Genomic DNA, 20,796 nt, shown 5'->3' on the forward strand with positions numbered 1-20,796 from the left:
GTATGTTAGATCAAGATGTACACACTTAAGTGCAAACTATGCAAATGAGACCTAATTTGCATAAGTAAGGAGGTAAATCGTTTGCATGTGTGTCGCTGGATGCTTAAAGTCAGCATAACTGTAGAACGTGTAGATTGATTGTAATGATATTTGGTATGTGGGTATGCGCTGGGAGGAGAATGGTCAAGGTCGATTTTGGGCCCCCTAGTTTGTGTCCCTGGAACTACAATGGCCTATTTGTAAAAATGTTCTAAAGAGGTATAACTGAAGAAAGGAACAACAGATTTCCATGTTATTTGGTACGCAGGTAGGTTGGACAGAGATGTACACACTGAAGTGCAAATCATGCAAAGTTAGTGTGTTTGCGTGCGTGTGCACGTGTGTGTATGTTTGTGTCACCGTGTGTGTATGTATGTGTCACCGGATGCTTAAAATCAGCATAACTATAGAACGTGTGGATGAATTGTAATGATATTTGGTATGTGGGTAGGTGTCGGGAGGAGAAAGGTCAAGGTCGATTTTGGGCCCCCTGGTATGTGTCACTGGAACTCTAATGGCGTATTTGTCAAAATCTTCAAAGGAGAATAACTGAAGAAAGGAGCGACAGATTTTCATGTTATTTACTATGCAGGTAGCCTAAGCAGAGATGTATACAATGAACTGCAAATTATGCAAATTGGACTTAATTTGCATAAGTAATGAGGAAAATCTATATCTGCAGTGTTGTCATGTGGCACGCCATCTGTCAGTAGCTATTTATAGAAAAGTAGGTCAGACTTCTCCCCTTGCAGTGTGGGTCATACCATTGAGCGATATAGAATGGGGGAACTGGTTTAATAGAAAAACAACGTTTCATGGAGATTTTGGGTCCTAAGACTCTTGTTATCTTTGATCGCGATTCAAAATAGTTTGTCATTGGCTGAACTAAATTTGAGATAACTCAGGTTGAGAAATAAGCTAGTGATTATTGTATGTAGTTTTATCAACAAGCTGTTCCTGTTTTGATTTACAGACAACATAAAGGCGTATGATTGAACTACACAGTAATGTAGCTTCTTCTTGGTTTATCTTAGTACATAGGTCTTTAATTATGATTCAAAACAGTTTGTCATTGGCTGAACTTCTAAATTTAAGATAACTCAGGTTTAGAAATACGCTTGTGATTATTGTAGGGACTACATAGTGTTAGCTTAAAAAAACTGTTCCTATGTTGCTTTAGAGACAGCATACAGCCGTATGGTTGAACTACACATTTATGTAGCTGCTTCTATAAATAGAGTCTGATAACTATAAAATGACTACCTTTTAACAGTTTCCTTACACAGAGCAGCATGTTGGGGATGTTTTCCTAACGTCTGCGATGTATCATTTCCTGGGCTACAAGTTACAACTAGTAATGTACTCTGCCGGGTCCTGAATAAACGGTGTGTTCACTCATTACATGTTTTGGTTGACTAATTTCATGTGCGACAGGAACATGTGGGATTCCGTTCTGGGACCATTACTCTTCCTCCTGTACATAAACAGACCAGCTTGATTCAAATGTGAGGCTATTTGCCGATGACTGTCTGTTATATATAGAGTTGTCTACACAGAGTGATTAACACCTTTTGCAAGAAGATTTGAACACTCATGCAGTTTAATCCGGAAAAATGTTACATCATGCACATAACAAACAAACAAACGAACCCCAATTGTAACCACCTACCAGTTCTGTGGACAGGCTCTGGCAACAACAAAGAGCCACCCGTACCTAGCTATAGGCGCTACATTAACAACGGGGCTGAAGTGGAGCACCCATATTAACAAAGTAACAACTAAGGCTAAACAGACGTTGGAGGTGATCAAACGTAATTTGTGGGCATGCCCAGCAAAGGTAAAATCACTTGCATACACGTCTCTAGTAAGACCAAACCTTGAATATGCTGCAACAGTTTGGGATCCATACACAAAGAAGAATAAAGATAAACTGGAGAGGGTGCAGGACCAAGCTGCGGGTTCTGCACGAACGACTATGACAGGGGTGCTAGTGTCACCAAAATGAAAGCAGATCTGCAATGGATGTCACTTGAGGACAGAATAACAACGTCCAGACTTTCCATGATGTACAAAATGACTAACAAACTTGTGGACGTACCGACTGATAAGTATCTAATGCCAGCTCAGAAGAGGACTAGAAATAGTCATGCTTTTAAGTACCAGAGTTATCAGCCAAGTATTGATGTGTTCAAAAATTCGTATTTTCGTAGAACCATAGTAGAATGGAACTCGTTGTCATCAAGTACTGTAGGAGCATCTTCACTAAGTAGCTTTAAAGAACGGTTGCAGTCAGATGTGCAAAAGTTAGGTGTGACAGGCAGTACAGTGTAATATAACCAGCTGCTACCGCGCCGCGTGCCTGCGAAGCTGGTGTGTTACGCCTAATGGCGGTTGTACCGGCTATATAGATACAGATACAGATACAGATGTGGAGGAACCTGTGTCACCTCATTGAGGATGAACTGAACTGAATTTCACATAGAGGGAAATAGTTTAAGTCCTCTCCGCATATATGGCGGCGCCCATGCATGACATTTTCAGCGTTATTAGTACTTCTATGAAGTCCTCGGGCATAAGATTGCAACTTACCAGTGATCATGCTGCTGTATGATAATAGAATTTGTCTAAGTTAGAGGCTTCCATGTACTTCTAAGTGCCTTTCATTTTACCCGGACGATAGATGATGATGATGATTTTGTTATTTCCAGTTTTACTCTGTGTGCAGAGTTCAGTACTAGTAGTAGTCCAGTCATGAATGATACAGCGCAGACTGAGTTGATGCGCTAGTCTATATATTATGAGCTGTCCGAAGTAATTACAAGAATGACAGTCTGCTAACAACATAACCAAACAAAAGGTGCAATGACAAGCTGCGTGTGTACTGTAGAGGGGTACGGGTACTGGAGCCTGGTTTGAATAAACAAAAACCGTAGTTGTGATTACTTCATAGATTATTGATATAACGTTAGGTCTGGTTGTGTCTGGGTAAACGCTAAGGTTACTGATGCAACGTTAGGCATGGTTGTGTCTGGGTAAAAAGTTTGGCTAATGAAGTAACGTTACGACTGCTGCAAAGAGATCCCATGCAAATGGAAATCATGAAAGACAACCCTGGCAATGTTTTCTCACACTTTATTACAACGCTGCAGAAAAAAATGCAGAAGGCAGAAATTGCAGATAGTAATATTAATGTTACAGATCCAACCGACTTGCAAACTTTGTTTTTAAATACCAAATAGTATCTTTCGTCGACTTAAACCAGACCCCTCGTCTGTTATCTGCAACAATGACTGTGAGTGGGTCTGTATCTATTCATACAATGTGGCGTACTGTGCATGAGTCGATTTGTTGTAGTTACTCGTGCCTGAGACTATTGACAGGATGATCCTGCCAACAATACAATTTTCCTCTGCTTACAGGATCATCCTGTCAACAGTGCAATTTTTTACCAACTCTTGACAGGATGATCCTTACGATAGCCACTCCCTTTAATCAAGGAGATTAAGTTATTCTAATAAAGTTATTTTAAACTCCTTGCTCTAATTCATACTGCGATGTGGCGTTGGCAAATAAGTTACTAATACTAATCCGCTGGCACTGCAGTTACGAACAATTATCTTCCACATGCGTTGCCATGACAACTAGTCCCTGTCCTTGCGCCCTGTCGTCGCACAGCGCCTGCGCGGTGACGCAGCCGGCGGTGCTGACGGAGATGACCTCCCCGGGCACGTACAGCCGCCCGTTGTAGCGGCAGCAGCGCGCGTTCTGATAGGCGAACGGCTCCAGCACGCCCGTTTTGCGGCAATACAGTCCGCGCGCCTCGCAGAAACTAGCCTCCGATTCGACGTGCGATTCGGGCGGGAAGTAGGCGCCATCTTTGACGCAGCAGGAGGGGTCCACCGTGGTGAAGTCGACCATGACGCCGGACGGGTCGCACCTCAGGCCGGCCGTGGTGCAGTTGTCACGGTAGGTTACTATGGTGACGTTGGTGGCGAGGTGGTGACCTTGGTGGGGGCAGCCATCTTGTTTCTGTGCGTCGGCAGGCGGGTTGGAGCACAGGGTCCAGTCACCTTGGATGACCTGAGGAAAGTCGTCATGTCAGTCATAGATTACCAGAGAGCATTGGTGAGCTGTTGTAAGTTACATTTGTTGTTTTGACATTATTGGTAACCTGTTGCTAACTGTGGCATTTGTGAAGTGAAAATGATACAAGCAAATCAGGCGAGGACCGGGCAACTGAGTTGTGAGGAGCCAACAGAATCACCAGTGAACTGTTTCAAGATGAGTAACTCGAGTTTCAGAAGAAAAAAAAGTTGAGTGCAACCTGATTGGTGCATATAGTTAACAGGATTGGCACACATTTTGCCAACTCTACAGGGATAGCAACCAACAAGGGCATCTGATAATCGCTGGCTTCTTAACTGCAGCCTGACATGGCAATACTTCAGTTCAAATACAAGGCGCTAGGCGTCGCCCTTACCAGTGTTCCCTCCTCGCACTTCACTTGGCAGCCGCTAGGTTCGCTGTAGGTGACGTCACCGTGCGGGAAGTACCTGCCGTTGTACGCGCAGCACCTGACGCTGACGGCGCGGTCCGTCTGCAGCTGGCCGTGCGACGTGCAGGTGGTCACGTACGTCACGCAGGTGTCCAGGTGCCCCGTCACGTGACTCCCCGGCGTGTGCCAGTACCCCTGCGGGAAATGACGTCATCGGTCAGGTGAACTACTTGTTATTTGCTTAAGGTCGTTTTTGACCAATCTTATGTAGTTTTTCTTTGGCGCTGCACTAAAGTACAATAACTTACACCACAGCGCCACAGAAAAACTACATAAGATTGGTAAAAAATGTCAATGTCTTTGTAACTGTACTTCTGAAAAATTGAAATAAAGCTACTCTGCCTACGGTAAACAGTTAACACATGATAAGTGTTTTTAGTGGGGTCGTGTGGCGCAACGGCAGAGCGTTCGACTCAGAACCAAGAGGTCCCGAGTTCGAATCCTGTCAAGTCACCGATCTTGTGCCCTTGCAAGGGCACAAGATCGGTGGGAAAGGCACTTTACACGACTTTCCTCACTCCACCCAGGTGTAAATGGGTACCTGACTTCGGTTGGGGAAGGTCGTATTGAGGTCACCTGGTGGCGCCGAATGGCAGCCGCCCTGACCCTTGCGACAGTTCCACAAAATGCAAGTGTGGATAAGATATTATATAATTATGTTGTGTATTGTGTGAAACCTGTAATACCCTGTATCGATTCAGCGCTAATAGGCTGCCATTGCGGGTAATTTCTGACCAATAAAAAAAAAATAATAAAATAAACAGGCCGCGTCTGTCACTCGCAACGCCTCTATATCAGCCTGTGTGTCAAATTCGTTTTCAAATACACGTAATGCAAAATTCTGGGTCGCTTAGCAACCATGCCGTATTTAACTCAAGGCAGAAACATAGTTTTTATCATTTATTTGTTTTCGTCACAACATGAAAGGGAGGGCAAAACAGGTGCATGCGCACCTTTACAAGTTAAACATCTCCAACAGTACAAAGAAAGACGATTACCCGGGCCCTCACAATTTTTGTTTCAATGAAGACGACTTTTATGGGAAAAGTTGCCTGTCCTTCATGTAGGAACGTGAGGAATGTATTATCAAACCCCGCATTAGTACCGTAGATATAGAAACTTACTGTAGAATAGCAATATAGAATGATTTTGTATTCATGTATACCTTTGTTTTACCTTACATTTGTATTTCGACATTGTTGTCAACATGCAATTAGCCTACGGGCATGAATTTGCAATAAACTATCTATTATTCACACACGCGACGCCGAAGTGTAGGGAATGAGGCAGAGGGCTGCAGATGGTTTCGCATTACGACTGGCGGAAGCTCAGTGATGAGTTTGCAGCGTTGCTGCTACACATGTATTTGAAAACGAAAGATGGCACACAGATCTACTTAGGACAGCACTTGGGGAAGGGAAGAGATTTTCTGCTTATGCCATGAAACAAAGGTCCGTTCAATCATATTTCAGGGGTCAGAATGTGGGTTTGAGGCCTAATCACAAGAAGATCACAGAAAACAAGGATGAACAACTACTTTCAATCCGTCAATCAATCAATCAATCAATCAATCAATCAATCAATCAGTCAGTCAGTCGGTCTTAACTATTCAATTTCGCAGCCACATGTCTGGACTGTGTTTACTGACATTCTTGGAATGAAAGAGGTACATTGAAAATTTTAATAATATGCTTTGAATGTTGATATTTTGCACGGATATTTAGCCTTTTAACAGCAACATGACGTTATCTACCAACTGCAATATACCCTAAAGACAGTGAAGGGTTTTCAACTTGGGAAATGTTGGGGCGTAACACCTATGTTAAACATAATTCCGCCTGGTCACATATATCCGGCACCCTGAAAAATGCGTCTAAAGAAATTTCCGATACAATCGCAACATCCCCCATCATAAGGTATTTTTAAAGTCAATACTAATATACGTATGTATATCTAAACTGTGCACACCTGGGCCCGTGCTGCACTACCTATTTCTCTAACATGCACTGTTTTTAAAAGTGGCGGATATTGGGGACCCGGTGGATTTAGGTAACCCGGCGGAAATCAGGGACCCGGCGGATTTAGGTGACCCGGCGGATATAGGGACCCGGCGTACATTAGGGACCCGGCAGATAAATGTTACTGAAGGTTAGGGCCCTACATGAATATACTTGTGCGTATATTCAAGTGCGCATGAGTTCCACAGTAACATTTCTTTGGTTTAAGTAAATTTTGCGGGGAGGAAGTTGTTTTCTGCTTTGACCCACCGATGAGCAGTCTAGTTATCAAACCTAAGAAATTACTTCTTCGGCTGCAAACTTAACCTCAACCCAAAACATGTTCATGCGCAACTCATGCGGACTTGCATATACGCACAAGTGTGACAGGTGCTTTACCTGGTGGAAGCAGCACGGCGTGAGAGGCGCGTGTGGCGAGTGCGGGTCGTAGAAGTGTCCGGTGGCCGTGCACCATCCGGCCTGAGCGCGTGCCCAGAAGGACAGCGACAGCAGCAGTACCAAGGACGGACTCAGTGGCAGGGGCATCGCACAGTCGTCTTACACGCGGAGGGGAGAGGAGAGGGTGGGCGCTTCTGGCGTCCTGCAACGGTTGTGTCTGTGGTTTGGGTCTTGTGACGTCCTTCGGATCTTTCGATCTCCTTCCGCTGTAGGATCGATGACTGACGTTCACTCTTCCGGCGTCCTTATACTGTAGGTTTGGGTCTTCCGGCGTCCTTATTGCAGATTTGGATCTTGTGGCGTCCTTATACTGCTTGTTTGGGTCTTGTGGCGTCCTTACTGCAGATTTGTATCTTGTGGCGTCCTTACTGCAGATTTGGATCTTGTGGCGTCCTTATACTGCAGATTTGGATCTTGTGGCGTCCTTATACCGCAGATTTGGATCTTGTGGCGTCCTTATACTGCTTGTTTGGGTCTTGTGGTGACCTTTATACCGCGGATTTGGGTCTCCTTGCGTCCTTATACTGCAAGGGTTTCTGTTCTGATTACTTGATACTCGTCTTTCACGCAGTGGAAGGAGGAGGTGTAGCCTGTAGCTATAGGCTCTTCTGTGCGCTGTGGGCTCGTCGTCTTTTTACTGAGGGATTTCTGAGCAGACAGACGTTTATATGGCTGAAACTGTTGGTGGAAACGGCCCCAACAGAAGGCCGTGATGGGCGAAATGGGGATTTAAGTAGTTTTTAATACAGCCGGTAAGAGTCGGGGCAAACACAAACACGGAACAACACGGGAAGTTTGGAGGTCATCTAGGGAGCGGAGCGGTAACAGTGTTTCCGTTGCTAGGCGACAGATGTGTATTTGTGGAGATTGACATCTGTCTCCCGGAGTAACAACCGGTAGGACGTAATGTGAAGTGGCTGTCCTCTGCGAAGAGTGACGTGTGTTTGGTAGTCATGGCGACTAGGGTGACGTAAGAACGACGCAGTTAGGAGGAGCTGTGGGGAACATGACGTCATTGTCGCCGCGCCTTTAGGTACCTTTCCCTGTGGTCAGAGAAAGTTAGGCGACAGTTGTCACAATATACGATGCCTGATGTGTCCACGTCTACCTGTACCACTTCGCACAAGGCCCGTTCACTCTTATGCGTTTATTCAAGTCCGTATGACTTGCGTATGGACGAACATTATCATCATGACTTGCGTAATAACATTTTTGGTTTTGGTAAAGTTTGTGGGGAAGACGTTGTTTTTAACTATTACCCGTTTGCCTAGCCTAGTAATTGAAGACACACACACACAAAACATGCGGATGACTGACCGGTGTGGGCGGGCCCGACGCGGGGTCGTCACTCGGTTGCACCGGTTGGCGACAACCTTTGCGAACGTTATTGACCAGTTTTCCGTTAGGGGTGAAATAAGGGACCTCTACAACCAAAATGTTCGCGCCCGGATGGTCACATTATCATATTCGGCCCCAAATTAGAGACCGAATCACTTTGTTGGAAATCACAGGGTTGTCACTGTGTTAAGAACAAAAAAATACAATGATTAAGATTGATCAAAAGAGATCTGCAGTGACCGCCCGGTCTCGGCACACGCGCATCTTTGGGATATCAAGTTTTCTATCAATTTCGAACGTTGTTAGTATTCTCTACTCCACTACCGAAATTATTCCCGAAAATAGCTCATTAATTACTATTTCTCATTAGCTGTCATAATTCATCTTGCAAGTCTACTGGCCACGTTTATCTAAGAGGCAGACGGATCGTAGTTCATGATATTGTCGCTAGGTGTCCCTTGTCACTATCATTTCACGCCAAGTTCGTGATATTTTGTCGTTTCCGACTTTATTTGTAAGCAAATATCTTCGTGTTGAGTGACTACTTATATCGTTTGTGGCCTTTTAGCTGGTATAAATGCTAGGCTTTTCGAACTGACGGCTGAACCGAAGGCTAGCTTCAGGTTTGTAGCCTAGGCATGAGGTCTGAACACACACACACACACACACACACACAGACACACACACAGACACACACACACACACACACACACACACACACACACACACACACACACACACTCTCTCTCTCTCTCTCTCACACTCTCTCTGATCCTCTCTCTCTCTCCCTCTCTCTCTCTCCCTCTGCCTCTCCCCCTCTCTCCGTCTCTCTCTCTTCCCTCTCTCTCTCCTTCTCTCTCTCTCCCTCTCTCTCTCACCCACTCTCTCTGATCCTCTCTCTCTCCTCTGCCCCCCCCCCTCTCTCTCTCTCTCTCTCTCTCTCTCTCTCTCTCTCTCTCTCTCTCTCTCTCTCTCTCTCTCCCTCCCTCCCTCTCTCTATAAAAGCTAATTTAGGAAGGTATGCGTGGCGGTCCCGAAAACGCTTTACGCTGAATTCAGAAGAAACCACTACGTATTAAGTCATCATTAAAAAAATCAAGAAATTCAAATACGCAAAATCTGGTCTCCTCGCTACGCCTTACGTGAATAAGACGGCTTTTCCTGCGAATTACCGGGGAAATGAACATTTGCCGACGCCTTACGGAAAAGAACATGCCGGACATTTAGGGCATTTGGGGACAGTCGAGCGTGCACGTGTGTTGTTACACAGACTTGTATCTGGAAAGACGATCGTAGGTTTCAGTTCTCTGGTAATATAATGGCCGGCAGTCGGTTCTACGCTTGAGATCACACATCGCTGTATTGGTAACACCTGTGCCCCACAACAATCTTAAGTTTAATAGCGCTAGCTGCAGGAGCGTGATGCCACAATTTCAGCAAAACAAATCATCATGTGTGATGAAGAAGGACCCCCTCTACCAAAATATCAGGTGAAACCTTTTCTGTAAGATGGGTTGAACGAAATCACATTTCTCAGCCTCTTGCAGGATTTGGCTCCTGTACTATAAGCACGGCGAGAGTTTGTCTTATAACACAAACTCCAGCTGTCCGGGGGTTTCTGTCCCCTCCCTGCTAGCGGTTACGGGCGGCTGCCGACTAGAAGGGCGGTTGAAATCAGTGTCCGGCAGAGCGAACATATTAAAGTTCTCCTGCAACCGGGACGAGAGCGGCGCTATTATTAGCACCAGAACCCCGAACCAGACACTAACGGTGTCGTGTTTCCCAGCCCCAAAACTGTCCTCCGGCCTCCACTGCGACTGGTAGCTCCAGTCTGCGTGTCCATCCGTCTGTCTATCCGTCTGTTTGTCTATCTGTCTGACACATGGATTTGGATGGATCGATGTTGATGGCTCGATCAGCCCGAGGAGGTCATAGGTTATCCCCTTCACCCCCCTTGATCAGTCTGAGTGTCATCCTCAGTAAGTTTACCGGGATTCAAAAATAATCACAGAAAATTCCTGAGGGATGATGTGGTCCATATTTCCCTTTATTTTTGTTTTCTGCACAGTGTTGAGAATTCAAACCTTGTGTTAACATTAAAAAAAAAAGTTAGAAAAACCTCTGTCACGTTGCCTCAGATTCGGGGGGTTGACAATGATGACATACATGGATGTATGGAAATATTGTTATTGTATAAGATGTGATCTACATAATTGAATAAAGTATCGTGGCAGATACGGATATGTTAAAAAAGGTTTACCGGGATTCACATACTATCAGCTCACAAACAGTTGGTGATGGGAAAGTATAAAAGCTCCGGTAAAACTAGACTATGGGTCGATGAATGGGTTTATGAAATATAAATACACTTGAACAACTTTCCATGAGATGTCTAGGTGAGGAATTTCTACAATTACTTTCACCCTTTTCTGGAAGTATTGTAAGAGAACTAGCACCGTCGCACACACCGCAAGGACACACCCTCACCCTTTCAACAACGACTCCTCCCCATCACGCCACCCCTCAGACACTACTGGACGGTCCCTGACGTGAGCCCTTTCTCTCCCTACTTTCTCCGTTGTGCTAATCGAAATGGTCTGTGTGAAATGAGATAGCGGCGGTCCAGTACGCCCCCAGTGTCCCGCACAGCACAACAGCCTGCCCGCCGTCTCTGGAGCAGCGCGGACTATCTCTGTGTTACCGAGCCCGCAGGACCCAGCCGGACGGTAAGTCCCTCACCTTTTCCCGCGCGTTCTGTACAGCTTACCGCCAGGTGTTTGTCTACAGACGGACGCAGAAGTCGTTACTGTGAGGTTGGTTCTGATGGGGGAAGGTTTGGGTAGGTTTGCGTCGGCGGGTTGTTGTTCCCGTGCACCGCCGTCCCCGTGCCTCGTTATTTATTTACTGACAGACAAATTAGCGCTGGATGTTGGTCTCTCTCTCTTCCCCTGTTTGATATGAGTTCGCACACACGTCCGTCACAAACATTGCGATGGTGTAGAGCCAATGAATGCAGCTTTTGATCCTTTCAAATCGTAGATCTCAACTCAAATGTCAAGTGTATGAATGGCAGCAGTGTAATCCGGTGAAAATAAGGGTGTCCTGTTGCCCACTGCGGGGCCCGGGTGATGGAGGTCTCCATTCTCCCCACAACACCCGCTGGACTTCCCTGTTGTTGTGTTTTTGGCGCGACTGTCTGGAAACGTTCGTCGTTTTATAGGATTTTGCGTTTTTCCAACTTCTAAGCAGCTCCGCCGACTGTCTCCGGGCCGGATCACCGCACATGTCAGCTTTCATTGTGGAGATTACCTGTTTCCAGCCAGCTCCAGGGCCAGCAGGCCCCTAAGGAAACTTCAACACAGCTAGACCGAGTTAGACCCTGTTCCCCAGGGCTTGGGTTAACTTTCCTTTGGGTACGTTTTTCCTGGATCCCCGGAGCTAGCCTGCGTAGAACCTGGAATAGGAAACAATCTGGTATCCAGGCTTCTTGAGATGACAGAACGGTCGGATGGACTTTCTCCCCTCATCCTCGACTCCCCCGTGAGCTAGTTACCATTTGTAACTCGACTGAATTGTCTCCCAGAGTAGAGTACAGTAGAGTGCAGTGGAGTCTTCTCTCCAAACCGCTCCAACGGCCAAGGCAAGCTCGCTGCCCGAACCAAGTGTCCTATTATGGCGTCCATTCTACCGTGGAGTGGCCGGGGTCTCCTCAGGGCTGAAGGGGCTTTCCGCCGCAGGGCTCGTCTGTGGCACCCGGTAGGAGTTTAAAGCCCCAACCGAGTAAAAGAAGGACCGGGTGAAGAAGAAACAAAAAACAGAAAGCTCGGCCAAGGATAGCCCGGCCCAACGGCGATAGACTTATGCCAGGTTACACGAAGAACTACATTGGTTCAATTTTCGGGAAGTAGGCCCTGCCTCTAGCCAGCCTGACATGTTGTACTCCATCATGTTCTCACACTGTTGATCTAGCCTGGAGTTAAACTCTTTCCAACGCCAATATCGATGCGGGTGTTTTCCGTATGTTCTATAGTATAGCGGTGTTGTTAATTTTCTGTCTTCTATGTATTTTAGCTTTACGTTTTGTGTACACCTTCATGTGTGTGTTTGACGCGCTTTGTGAAAGTTTGTATTGAACTTTGAATATTGTTCCCAGGGATAACCCTTTGTAATAGCCTTCGGCTAGTTGGGTAGTCCTGGCTGTACTTTTTTACAGTCAAATAAATCAAATCAAATCAACCCCGTCACAGTTGTTGCACGGTGGGCTTTAAACCGCAAAGTTCATGGCTCTCTTGGGACTGTCTACTAGTATTTATTTATTTATCTAATTATTTTGTTTCTCCAACAAAGTGGAAAGCATGGCGGAGCAGGTGTTCCTTGGCAAAGGTCACCTTTTCAAGGTCGCCAAACTGAAACCAAATCTTGGCAGACCTTCGAGGTCGAAGACGACTGTCAGTGTTGCTTATTCACGGTATGTGTGACCCCATGTGGCTTCTGAGACTCTTCTAAGTCCGAAACGTAGCGCAAACTAGTACAACAATAAACGATACTGTCGCGGCTGTGTCGTACCGCAGTAGTCTTGCGACGGAAAAGACCGCCGTAGATTCTTCTTGACGGCCGGTTCCGTCGTCAGCACTTTGCAAAGTGGTTCTGTTAAAACTTCATACGGTGTATCCATATATTCATTGTATAAGATTTCGCCTATTACTTGTTTTATTCATGATGACCCAGGGCCCCACCGCAAATCATTGCACTGGGCTGGGAAACCCTGGGTGAAAATTACAGAAATTAAAATAGATCAATAGATAAAGAAATATCTGCGCCAGGTTGGTGAGTGGCATGTTTTAATGACAGACGCCCGGTTTTCTGTGCTGTCGGACGCGGGACGTAGATAGTCATGAAAGGATGACGTCTGTCGATGTCCGATAAGTTATTCCTCACACCTCTTGACTCGGAAAGGCATGTATACTGTACTGTATCTTAATGCACTGTTAGGTAAAGATGGACAGCGTAAGTCTATCACGTGCCGTGTCTGTAGATTTTAAAGTTTGTGGAATTGCAGTTTGGACCGCTCTTCATTTGATGTCACTCTCCAAGCAGAGGTTAGGGTCCGGCATGTACTTACAACTTGCCTAAGTACACAAAGAGAAGCTGACAAAACAGAAAACACGATAAAAACGCCTAAATAGATGTCCGAAACATACCGGAGCCTAACATCTGCTTGGAGAGCACATTTGACGGACATCTCTGGTCGCAGTAGATCAGGCTGCTGACACTGACATGTAGCGCTTCTTTAGTTCCCCCTATTGTCTATACACTAACGTATTGAAGGTATTTCCGTGGCTTGTATGGGCAGGGATATGCTTAAAGAATCCATTGCAAATTGACACATGACCGTTCATGTTGCTTCTCACGACAACGTCTGCAGGTTTCCAGTGATGATGAAGATGAGTTTTATGGATCGGGTTGGTGACATCTGATACTTAGTTGCCATGCTTGCTTGTCACTTCCGACACGACCTTTGGTTTACGGGTCAACAAGTCAAAACAAGCCGCCGTGACAACTGTAACAGGAACTAGGTCGGGGTTTACTTCTCATCACTGGTTCTCATCAATGAAAACAGCGCGTTAAGTATTTAGCAGTCTTCCTAGGTGATCTTAGTATGTATGTTGTTGTTGTTGTCATTGTTTTACGTCTATTACTCGCTAGACGTGGCCTCTAGGTGTTTGGTTCCCTCGGTTCAAGTTCTTGCCGATGTTCTCTCTGGTAATATTAGACCCTTGGTGGCATAACATAATGCATCATAGTACACTCAGCGATCTAGCCATAGGACTTCGACGATGTACGTTTTAGGATCTTTTAGCTACACTCCCCCACCAGATCCTGTTTTCACAACTTGAACATGGCACAAGATCGCGAGGAGCTCCCAAGCGTCGATTCCGCGACCAACTTAAGGCCACTCTCCTCCACTGTGACATTGATCATGCCAACTGGGAGACTCTGGCCGAAGACCGCACTAAGTAGAGGCGCAGCATCACACTGGGGACAGACTACATGGAAAACCAGCGCAGACACAAAGAAGAATCCAAGCGACAGAGACGTAAAGAGCGGCTCCTCCAGCCTCGCTCTCCACCCACCCTGCGCTGTACAAAATGCCCTCGACTCTTCAACACTGCCCTGGGCTTGGGCAGCCACACCAGACACTTTCACCCAAGAGCAGTGTTAACCTAGTTGAGGCAGCTGTCTATTTGACACGGATACAATGCTCGGCCACGAGCTAATGCCGATGATGATGATGAGTGTGTATCTATTAAACCCGTTCATCTCATCGTCTATCATGAGGGTTCCCTGCCATCGTGAATCGAGTAGCAGGTAGATATCATTTCGGCCTGAGGCTGCTGCCATTTGAGTCGGACACGATGAGAAGATAAATAACTTCCTGAGATAGCCTGTCCACAACCCGGGTGCGCCTGGCAGGCAGGTGGCAGTTCGTCATCTCGTCATCTGCAGAATAGGGGGAAAACCTGCCAGAATGGTCATCCTGCTGAAGAGGACGTACTTTTGAAGTATAGCCGGCAAGTTTCGTGTTTTGGATGAATGACCTGTCACCCATTTAGCAAAGTCGTATGAAGGTTCGTCTGTGACGGTAGTTAATGGGTCAAATCAGCTTGAGAAGGACCAGAGAACTGGTCGAAAGCTTGTGGTCTGGTTTTTAAACCGCAGAGACTCGGGAGCTATGATAGGTTTGGACACAAGGCTAGAAAGCTTGTCGGTAAGCGCCTTACTCAATGTACGGATATGGCGTGTAAATTTGCCACTATTCTACTAAACCTGTTAGTCTCCGAAAGTGGATACCACAGCTTGACCCACTCAGTGCCGTTTCCATGGTTACAGGAAGGGAACGTGGAGATGCAGATGAGTACCTGTCTCGGCTGGACTGACACAGTTACAGTTTTAGCGCTGACGTCAGAGTCGAGTTGCGCGGTGGTGGCCATGGGCTCAAACTCCCGCCCCGCGGTGCCGTTTCCATGGTTTCAGGACGGGAATGTCGACATGACACATTTACAGTTTTACTGCGGGTCAGAGGTCAGGGCTGCTATTCCTGGCGCGAAAAACAAGGGCGAACTTCAGCTCAAAGCAGATGTGTGGTGTCGGCCTGTTTCACTGGTTTCTAGTTTAGCGTCGTTCAATCTGGCAAGGCATTGTAAATGGCTAGGATGAAAAAAAGGCAACTTATGAGAGAAGTTTCAAAACGAGAGAGAAAATAAAGACACGCATAGAAAGCCGGGCCTAACAAGGAGGCATATTATGGTTTTGGATGTCTTAGCCGTGAAGGTTAAGTAGAGGAGTATGTTGGTCTTGAAGATGAAGAACTCCGTTCTGTCCTGCTCGACAGGGACATGTGGAGACTTTTGTGCCACCTCACAGAGAATGAACTGAACTGGGAACTGTAAAAGGACCAAGAAACGACTCAGTGTCGCTCAGAACAAACTTGAAATCTCATCTGCTGTGAGGTACCGGCTCCATTCCTGTTCAGAATACCGTAGGTCTATCTAGCCTGGATGGCTGTCGTGTACTTTCCTTGTGGGCTTGTCATGGCCATACACCCGAGTAGTTGGCCTGGAAACACTCCTGGCATCCAGGCTAAGATCCATCCGGCTGCCTATGCCGCGTGTTCTGGTGCTGTCCAGCGCCAGCTAGAGCCGGCCATCTGGGCCGGGGTTTTGGTTGTCTTTCTTCCGCCCGAGTCTCTCTAACCAAACACGACAGCCGACCGAGTCTGCCTCGGGACGAAAATAACGCGGAAATCACAACAAGCTGCCGAGTCTGCCGCATCTGGCGGCGAACGAAACCGACCTGGTCCCGTCCGGAAACTAGAACACTGTGTGCTTAAACCGACCTGGTCCCGTCCGGAAACTAGAACACTGTGTGCTGAAACCGACCTGGTCCCGTCCGGAAACTGGAACACTGTGTGCTGAAACCGACCTGGTCCCGTCCGGAAACTGGAACACTGTGTGCTGAAACCGACCTGGTCCCGTCCGGAAACTGGAACACTGTGTGCTTAAACCGACCTGGTCCCGTCCGGAAACTAAAACACTGTGCTGAAACCGACCTGGTCCCGTCCGGAAACTAGAACACTGTGCTGAAACCGACCTGGTCCCGTCCGGAAACTAGAACACTGTGCTGAAACCGACCTGGTCCCGTCCGGAAACTAGAACCCTGTGCTGAAACCGACCTGGTCCCGTCCGGGAATTAGAACACTGTGCTGAAACCGGCCTGGTCCCGTCCGGAAACTATAACACTGTGTGCTGAAACCGACCTGGTCCCGTCCGGAAACTAGAGCACTGTGCTGAAACCGACCTGGTCCCGTCCGGAAACTAGAACACCGTGCGCTGAAACCAGCCTGGTCTCGTCCGGAAATTAGAACACTGTGCTGAAACCGGCCTGGTCCCGTCCGGAAACAAGAACACCGTGTGCTGAAACCGACCTGGTCCCGTCCGGAAACTAGAACACTGTGCTGAAACCGACCTGGTCCCGTCCGGAAACTAGAACACTGTGCTGAAACCGACCTGGTCCCGTCCGGAAACTAGAACCCTGTGCTGAAACCGACCTGGTCCCGTCCGGGAACTAGAACACTGTGCTGAAACCGGCCTGGTCCCGTCCGGAAACTATAACACTGTGTGCTGAAACCGACCTGGTCCCGTCCGGAAACTAGAGCACTGTGCTGAAACCGACCTGGTCCCGTCCGGGAACTAGAACACTGTGCTGAAACCGGCCTGGTCCCGTCCGGAAACTAGAGCACTGTGCTGAAACCGACCTGGTCCCGTCCGGAAACTAGAGCACTGTGCTGAAACCGACCTGGTCCCGTCCGGAAACTAGAACACTGTGCTGAAACCGGCCTGGTCCCGTCCGGAAACTAGAACACTGTGTGCTGAAACCGGCCTGGTCCCGTCCGGAAACTAGAACACTGTGCTTAAACCGACCTGGTCCCGTCCGGAAACTAGAACACTGTGCTGAAACCGACCTGGTCCCGTCCGGAAACTAGAATGCGGTGAACGCCGTGAATGAAAACAGCCTTTATGTAGCCAAGACAAGGGCATTGAAACGAATGCTGCCCCTTCAAAGATGCTCACGAAGAAAAACTAAACGTGCATGGATTTAATTACGCAGACGTTACACACCGGACTGTCAATATACAATACGATAGGGTTGATCCAACGAAGTTTGTGAAGAAATTACCAGAAACTTGACTTTGAACATTATCCCGATCAGCACTACCCGTTCCGTATGAACGACAGCCCGCGTGTTGTAACCGATCTATTTTTCGTCCCAAACCTAGACTTTGGTAGTTGAAATGTGACACCGATATTGACCCTATCGAACGTGACCTTGAGCCGTCCCGTAGTACGTACAGGACAACCTCGGGGGTTGGGACTTCTCGTGACCTCTCGCGAGACTTCCTATGCCATAACGAGGATAGAAATGTCATTATCAAAAAACACATACAAAGACAAAACATTGCTAACCTAGATTCTTGGCACATTTCTGCATGTATAACACAGCGCTACGCAGTTTCAATCGTTTGCAGTTCCACGGTCTCTCTGTATGCCAGTACGCAACGTGAACTGTTTTGCTTCTCATTGTGTCGGCCTTGATGGCACCTTTTGTTGGCAAAGGCCGTTGATAAGCCCAGAAAGTCGGAGCTACAAAGCTGGCGTCTGTCGTGGCGTTTCCGCCGCTTGTGTTCCCGTGTTGACAGCCACTCGAAGGGTATTGCAAGTCTACATGGATATTTTTTCAGTTCTGTTGTTTCAGTAAAACTCATAGAAGCCTGGAAACAGATGGAAGGGGCTAGCGGGGGTGTCCCTCATGCAGCCTACATGAGGGGGACATAAGTAAGGCTTTTCTGCAGACTTGCAAATACGCGTCCTCTACATGGCAACGACGGGCAGACTTTTGAAAAACAGACTAGCACCTCAAAGACTACTGTCCCCTCATGCAGACTACCCCCCCCCCCACACACACACATACAAACACATAAATATACACATATCGAAACACATAAATGCATACACATCGAAACACATAAATACACACACATACAAACACATAAATGCACACACACACACACACACACACACACACACACAAACACACACACACGCACACACACACACGCACACACACACGCACACACACGCACACACACACGACCAGTCCTGACTACTGTCCCCTACAGAAATATGCCACAGGTCAAGTATTCAATCTTTATTTGGGACCAGGAAGTAACTATAACCTATCAAAACAGTCCATTAACGGGGGGGGGGGGGGGGGTACATTAACTGTACCATAAGGAGACATGGGGGGGGGGGGTACGTTAGCTGCATCGTAAGGAGACGGCAGGGACTCCTTTGGAGAGGGCTGTACAGTCAGATCGGTCCGGCCACTTTCAGCCGTTCATCGGCGGCTCGTTTCTCCGGGACTAACGACCTGCGACTGATGAGGCGCCGGCGACATTTTATACATTCCGCAATACCGGGTTCTGACGGGATCAGCGATAGTTATCGTTAATCAGGCACACGATCAGATCAGACCAATTTCTTTACTGAGGGTATGCCTACCTAAACACCTCACCCGACTTCACCCATTGGAACGCTACACTACATGACACGACAGGGATTGAGTGATCTTTGAGTTCTTTTAATTCCGGATCCTGTATTCTAGTTTTGGTCTTTCGTATCTTATGTATGATTGTTCTGTGATGTCAACGTTTCTCTTATGATTATGTGATGAATTTATGCACCAGATGTATAAACCGCAGGAAAACATACGGACATGTCGAACTAATTGTTTATCTAAAACAAAAAAATATAGTCAAAGTTTGGACAGAGATGCACCACAATGTACGGGAAAATCAACAACACCCCCTTCTTCAAACCCGGGCAGGTTATCGCAGGTTCACGGTGGTTTGGTTTCACTCAGGAGATTAGCCTGATTCGCCCTGATTGTGAGCTCGTGTTGCAGCATTCTTCCCGTACAGTTTACATAGCATCGCGTGGAACCTTGGCAGCGACGTTAAGCCGGGAAATGACGAGTTGTTCAGAGTTATGGGGGTCCCTCCCACTGGATTCTAGTCTTTCGTATCTTATTTAGTTTGTTCTTTAATGGCAATGTTCCTCTATAATTATGTGATGTATTAATGCACTAGATTGTGGATTTATTTTAAAACAAAAAATAAAGTCAAAGTTATGACATAGATTTAACGCAATGCACGAGGAAATCAACAAAAGTCAACGACCCTTCCTGAAAGCCGAACAGGTTATCAGCGGTTTGGTTTCACTCAGGAGTTCCTGATTCGCCCTGATTGTTTGAGAATTCTTCCCGTACAGGTTACATGTTATCGCGCCAGTGTTGCAGCATTCCTCTCTTACACTAAGTCACAGGTTACATGTATATATAGTATCGGTGGGAAACTTGGCAGCGACGGCGGGAACTTAAGCGGGGAAATAAGGAGTTAATTGTTCGGAGTTATGGATGGTGCCGGGTCGGGCTGGGGCCTTCTGGATTCCGGAGTTATGGATGGTGCCGGGTCGGGCTGGGGCCTTCTGGATTCCGGAGTTATGGATGGTGCCGGGTCGGGCTGGGGCCTTCTGGATTCCGGAGTTATGGATGGTGCCGGGTCGGGCTGGGGCCTTCTGGATTCCGGAGTTATGGATGGTGCCGGGTCGGGCTGGGGCCTTCTGGATTCCGGAGTTATGGATGGTGCCGGGTCGGGCTGGGGCCTTCTGGATTCCGGAGTTATGGATGGTGCCGGGTCGGGCTGGGGCCTTCTGGATTCCGGAGTTATGGATGGTGCCGGGTCGGGCTGGGGCCCTCTGGATTCCGCCCGGCTGCGTCACACATGAACTTGGCGTTGGGGGCAACTCAGGTCGCAGGCACCAACGTCAAGGACGAACGCGCCCAAGTGTACACGCCGGACGACACGGGCGGCTGTGCGATGCAGAAAAGAAAGAAAAATTTACTGGTGCTAGGTTGATATCGCTGGCGTCACTGTGCCCTAAACTGGATATGTGTTATCCTTGACTTTCTAATGGGAATATCATTCAAAACTTTCAAGTATGACCAAAAAGATAACAAAACACACAAAGCTCGATGAAATTCGTTAAGTGCTTTGTCATATCGATCGACGGCAGCGACGCCGCCAGCGTGCCGCGGGTCCAGTGAGATGGGGGGAGTTGGTGCTTAACAGCCGAACTGTCCCTGGATGGAACAGGTCGAACCTCAGGCAGGCTGAGGACGCTTTTTCGTTAGCTGTGATGCGGCATCGCTACGACCCGCGTATTTTTGGCCAAGCAAGCACATCTACTCTTCTCGATAAACGCGTTGGGTTCTTTTACGTGCAGAGGTCTG

General features: G+C 47.4%; 3 protein-coding genes across 3 annotated transcripts in view; 2 read left to right on the plus strand and 1 right to left on the minus strand.

The window, feature by feature from the left end:
* Positions 1-3,159: 3,159 nt before the first annotated feature.
* LOC136429124 (uncharacterized) lies at positions 3,160-7,137 on the minus strand. Its single transcript, XM_066419004.1, has 3 exons — positions 6,991-7,137; positions 4,520-4,729; positions 3,160-4,119 (listed from the first exon to the last, which is right to left on the minus strand). Exons 1-3 carry the CDS (start codon positions 7,135-7,137, stop codon positions 3,643-3,645), a joined length of 834 nt encoding a protein of 277 aa, XP_066275101.1. The 3' UTR covers positions 3,160-3,642.
* Positions 7,138-10,902: 3,765 nt separating this feature from the next.
* LOC136429127 (uncharacterized) overlaps positions 10,903-20,796 on the plus strand; it is a 47,140-nt gene continuing 37,246 nt past the window's right edge. The window contains exon 1 of the mRNA XM_066419006.1: positions 10,903-11,114. The gene's annotated coding sequence lies outside the window, so the exon portion shown is untranslated. The remainder of the gene's footprint in view (positions 11,115-20,796) is intronic.
* On the plus strand, positions 19,917-20,291 carry LOC136429126 (uncharacterized). Its single transcript, XM_066419005.1, has one exon. The coding sequence runs from the start codon at positions 19,917-19,919 to the stop codon at positions 20,289-20,291; it is 375 nt and encodes a 124-aa protein (XP_066275102.1).

This window comes from Branchiostoma lanceolatum, chromosome 3 (assembly GCF_035083965.1).
Source record: "Branchiostoma lanceolatum isolate klBraLanc5 chromosome 3, klBraLanc5.hap2, whole genome shotgun sequence".
Lineage (NCBI taxonomy): Eukaryota > Metazoa > Chordata > Leptocardii > Amphioxiformes > Branchiostomatidae > Branchiostoma > Branchiostoma lanceolatum.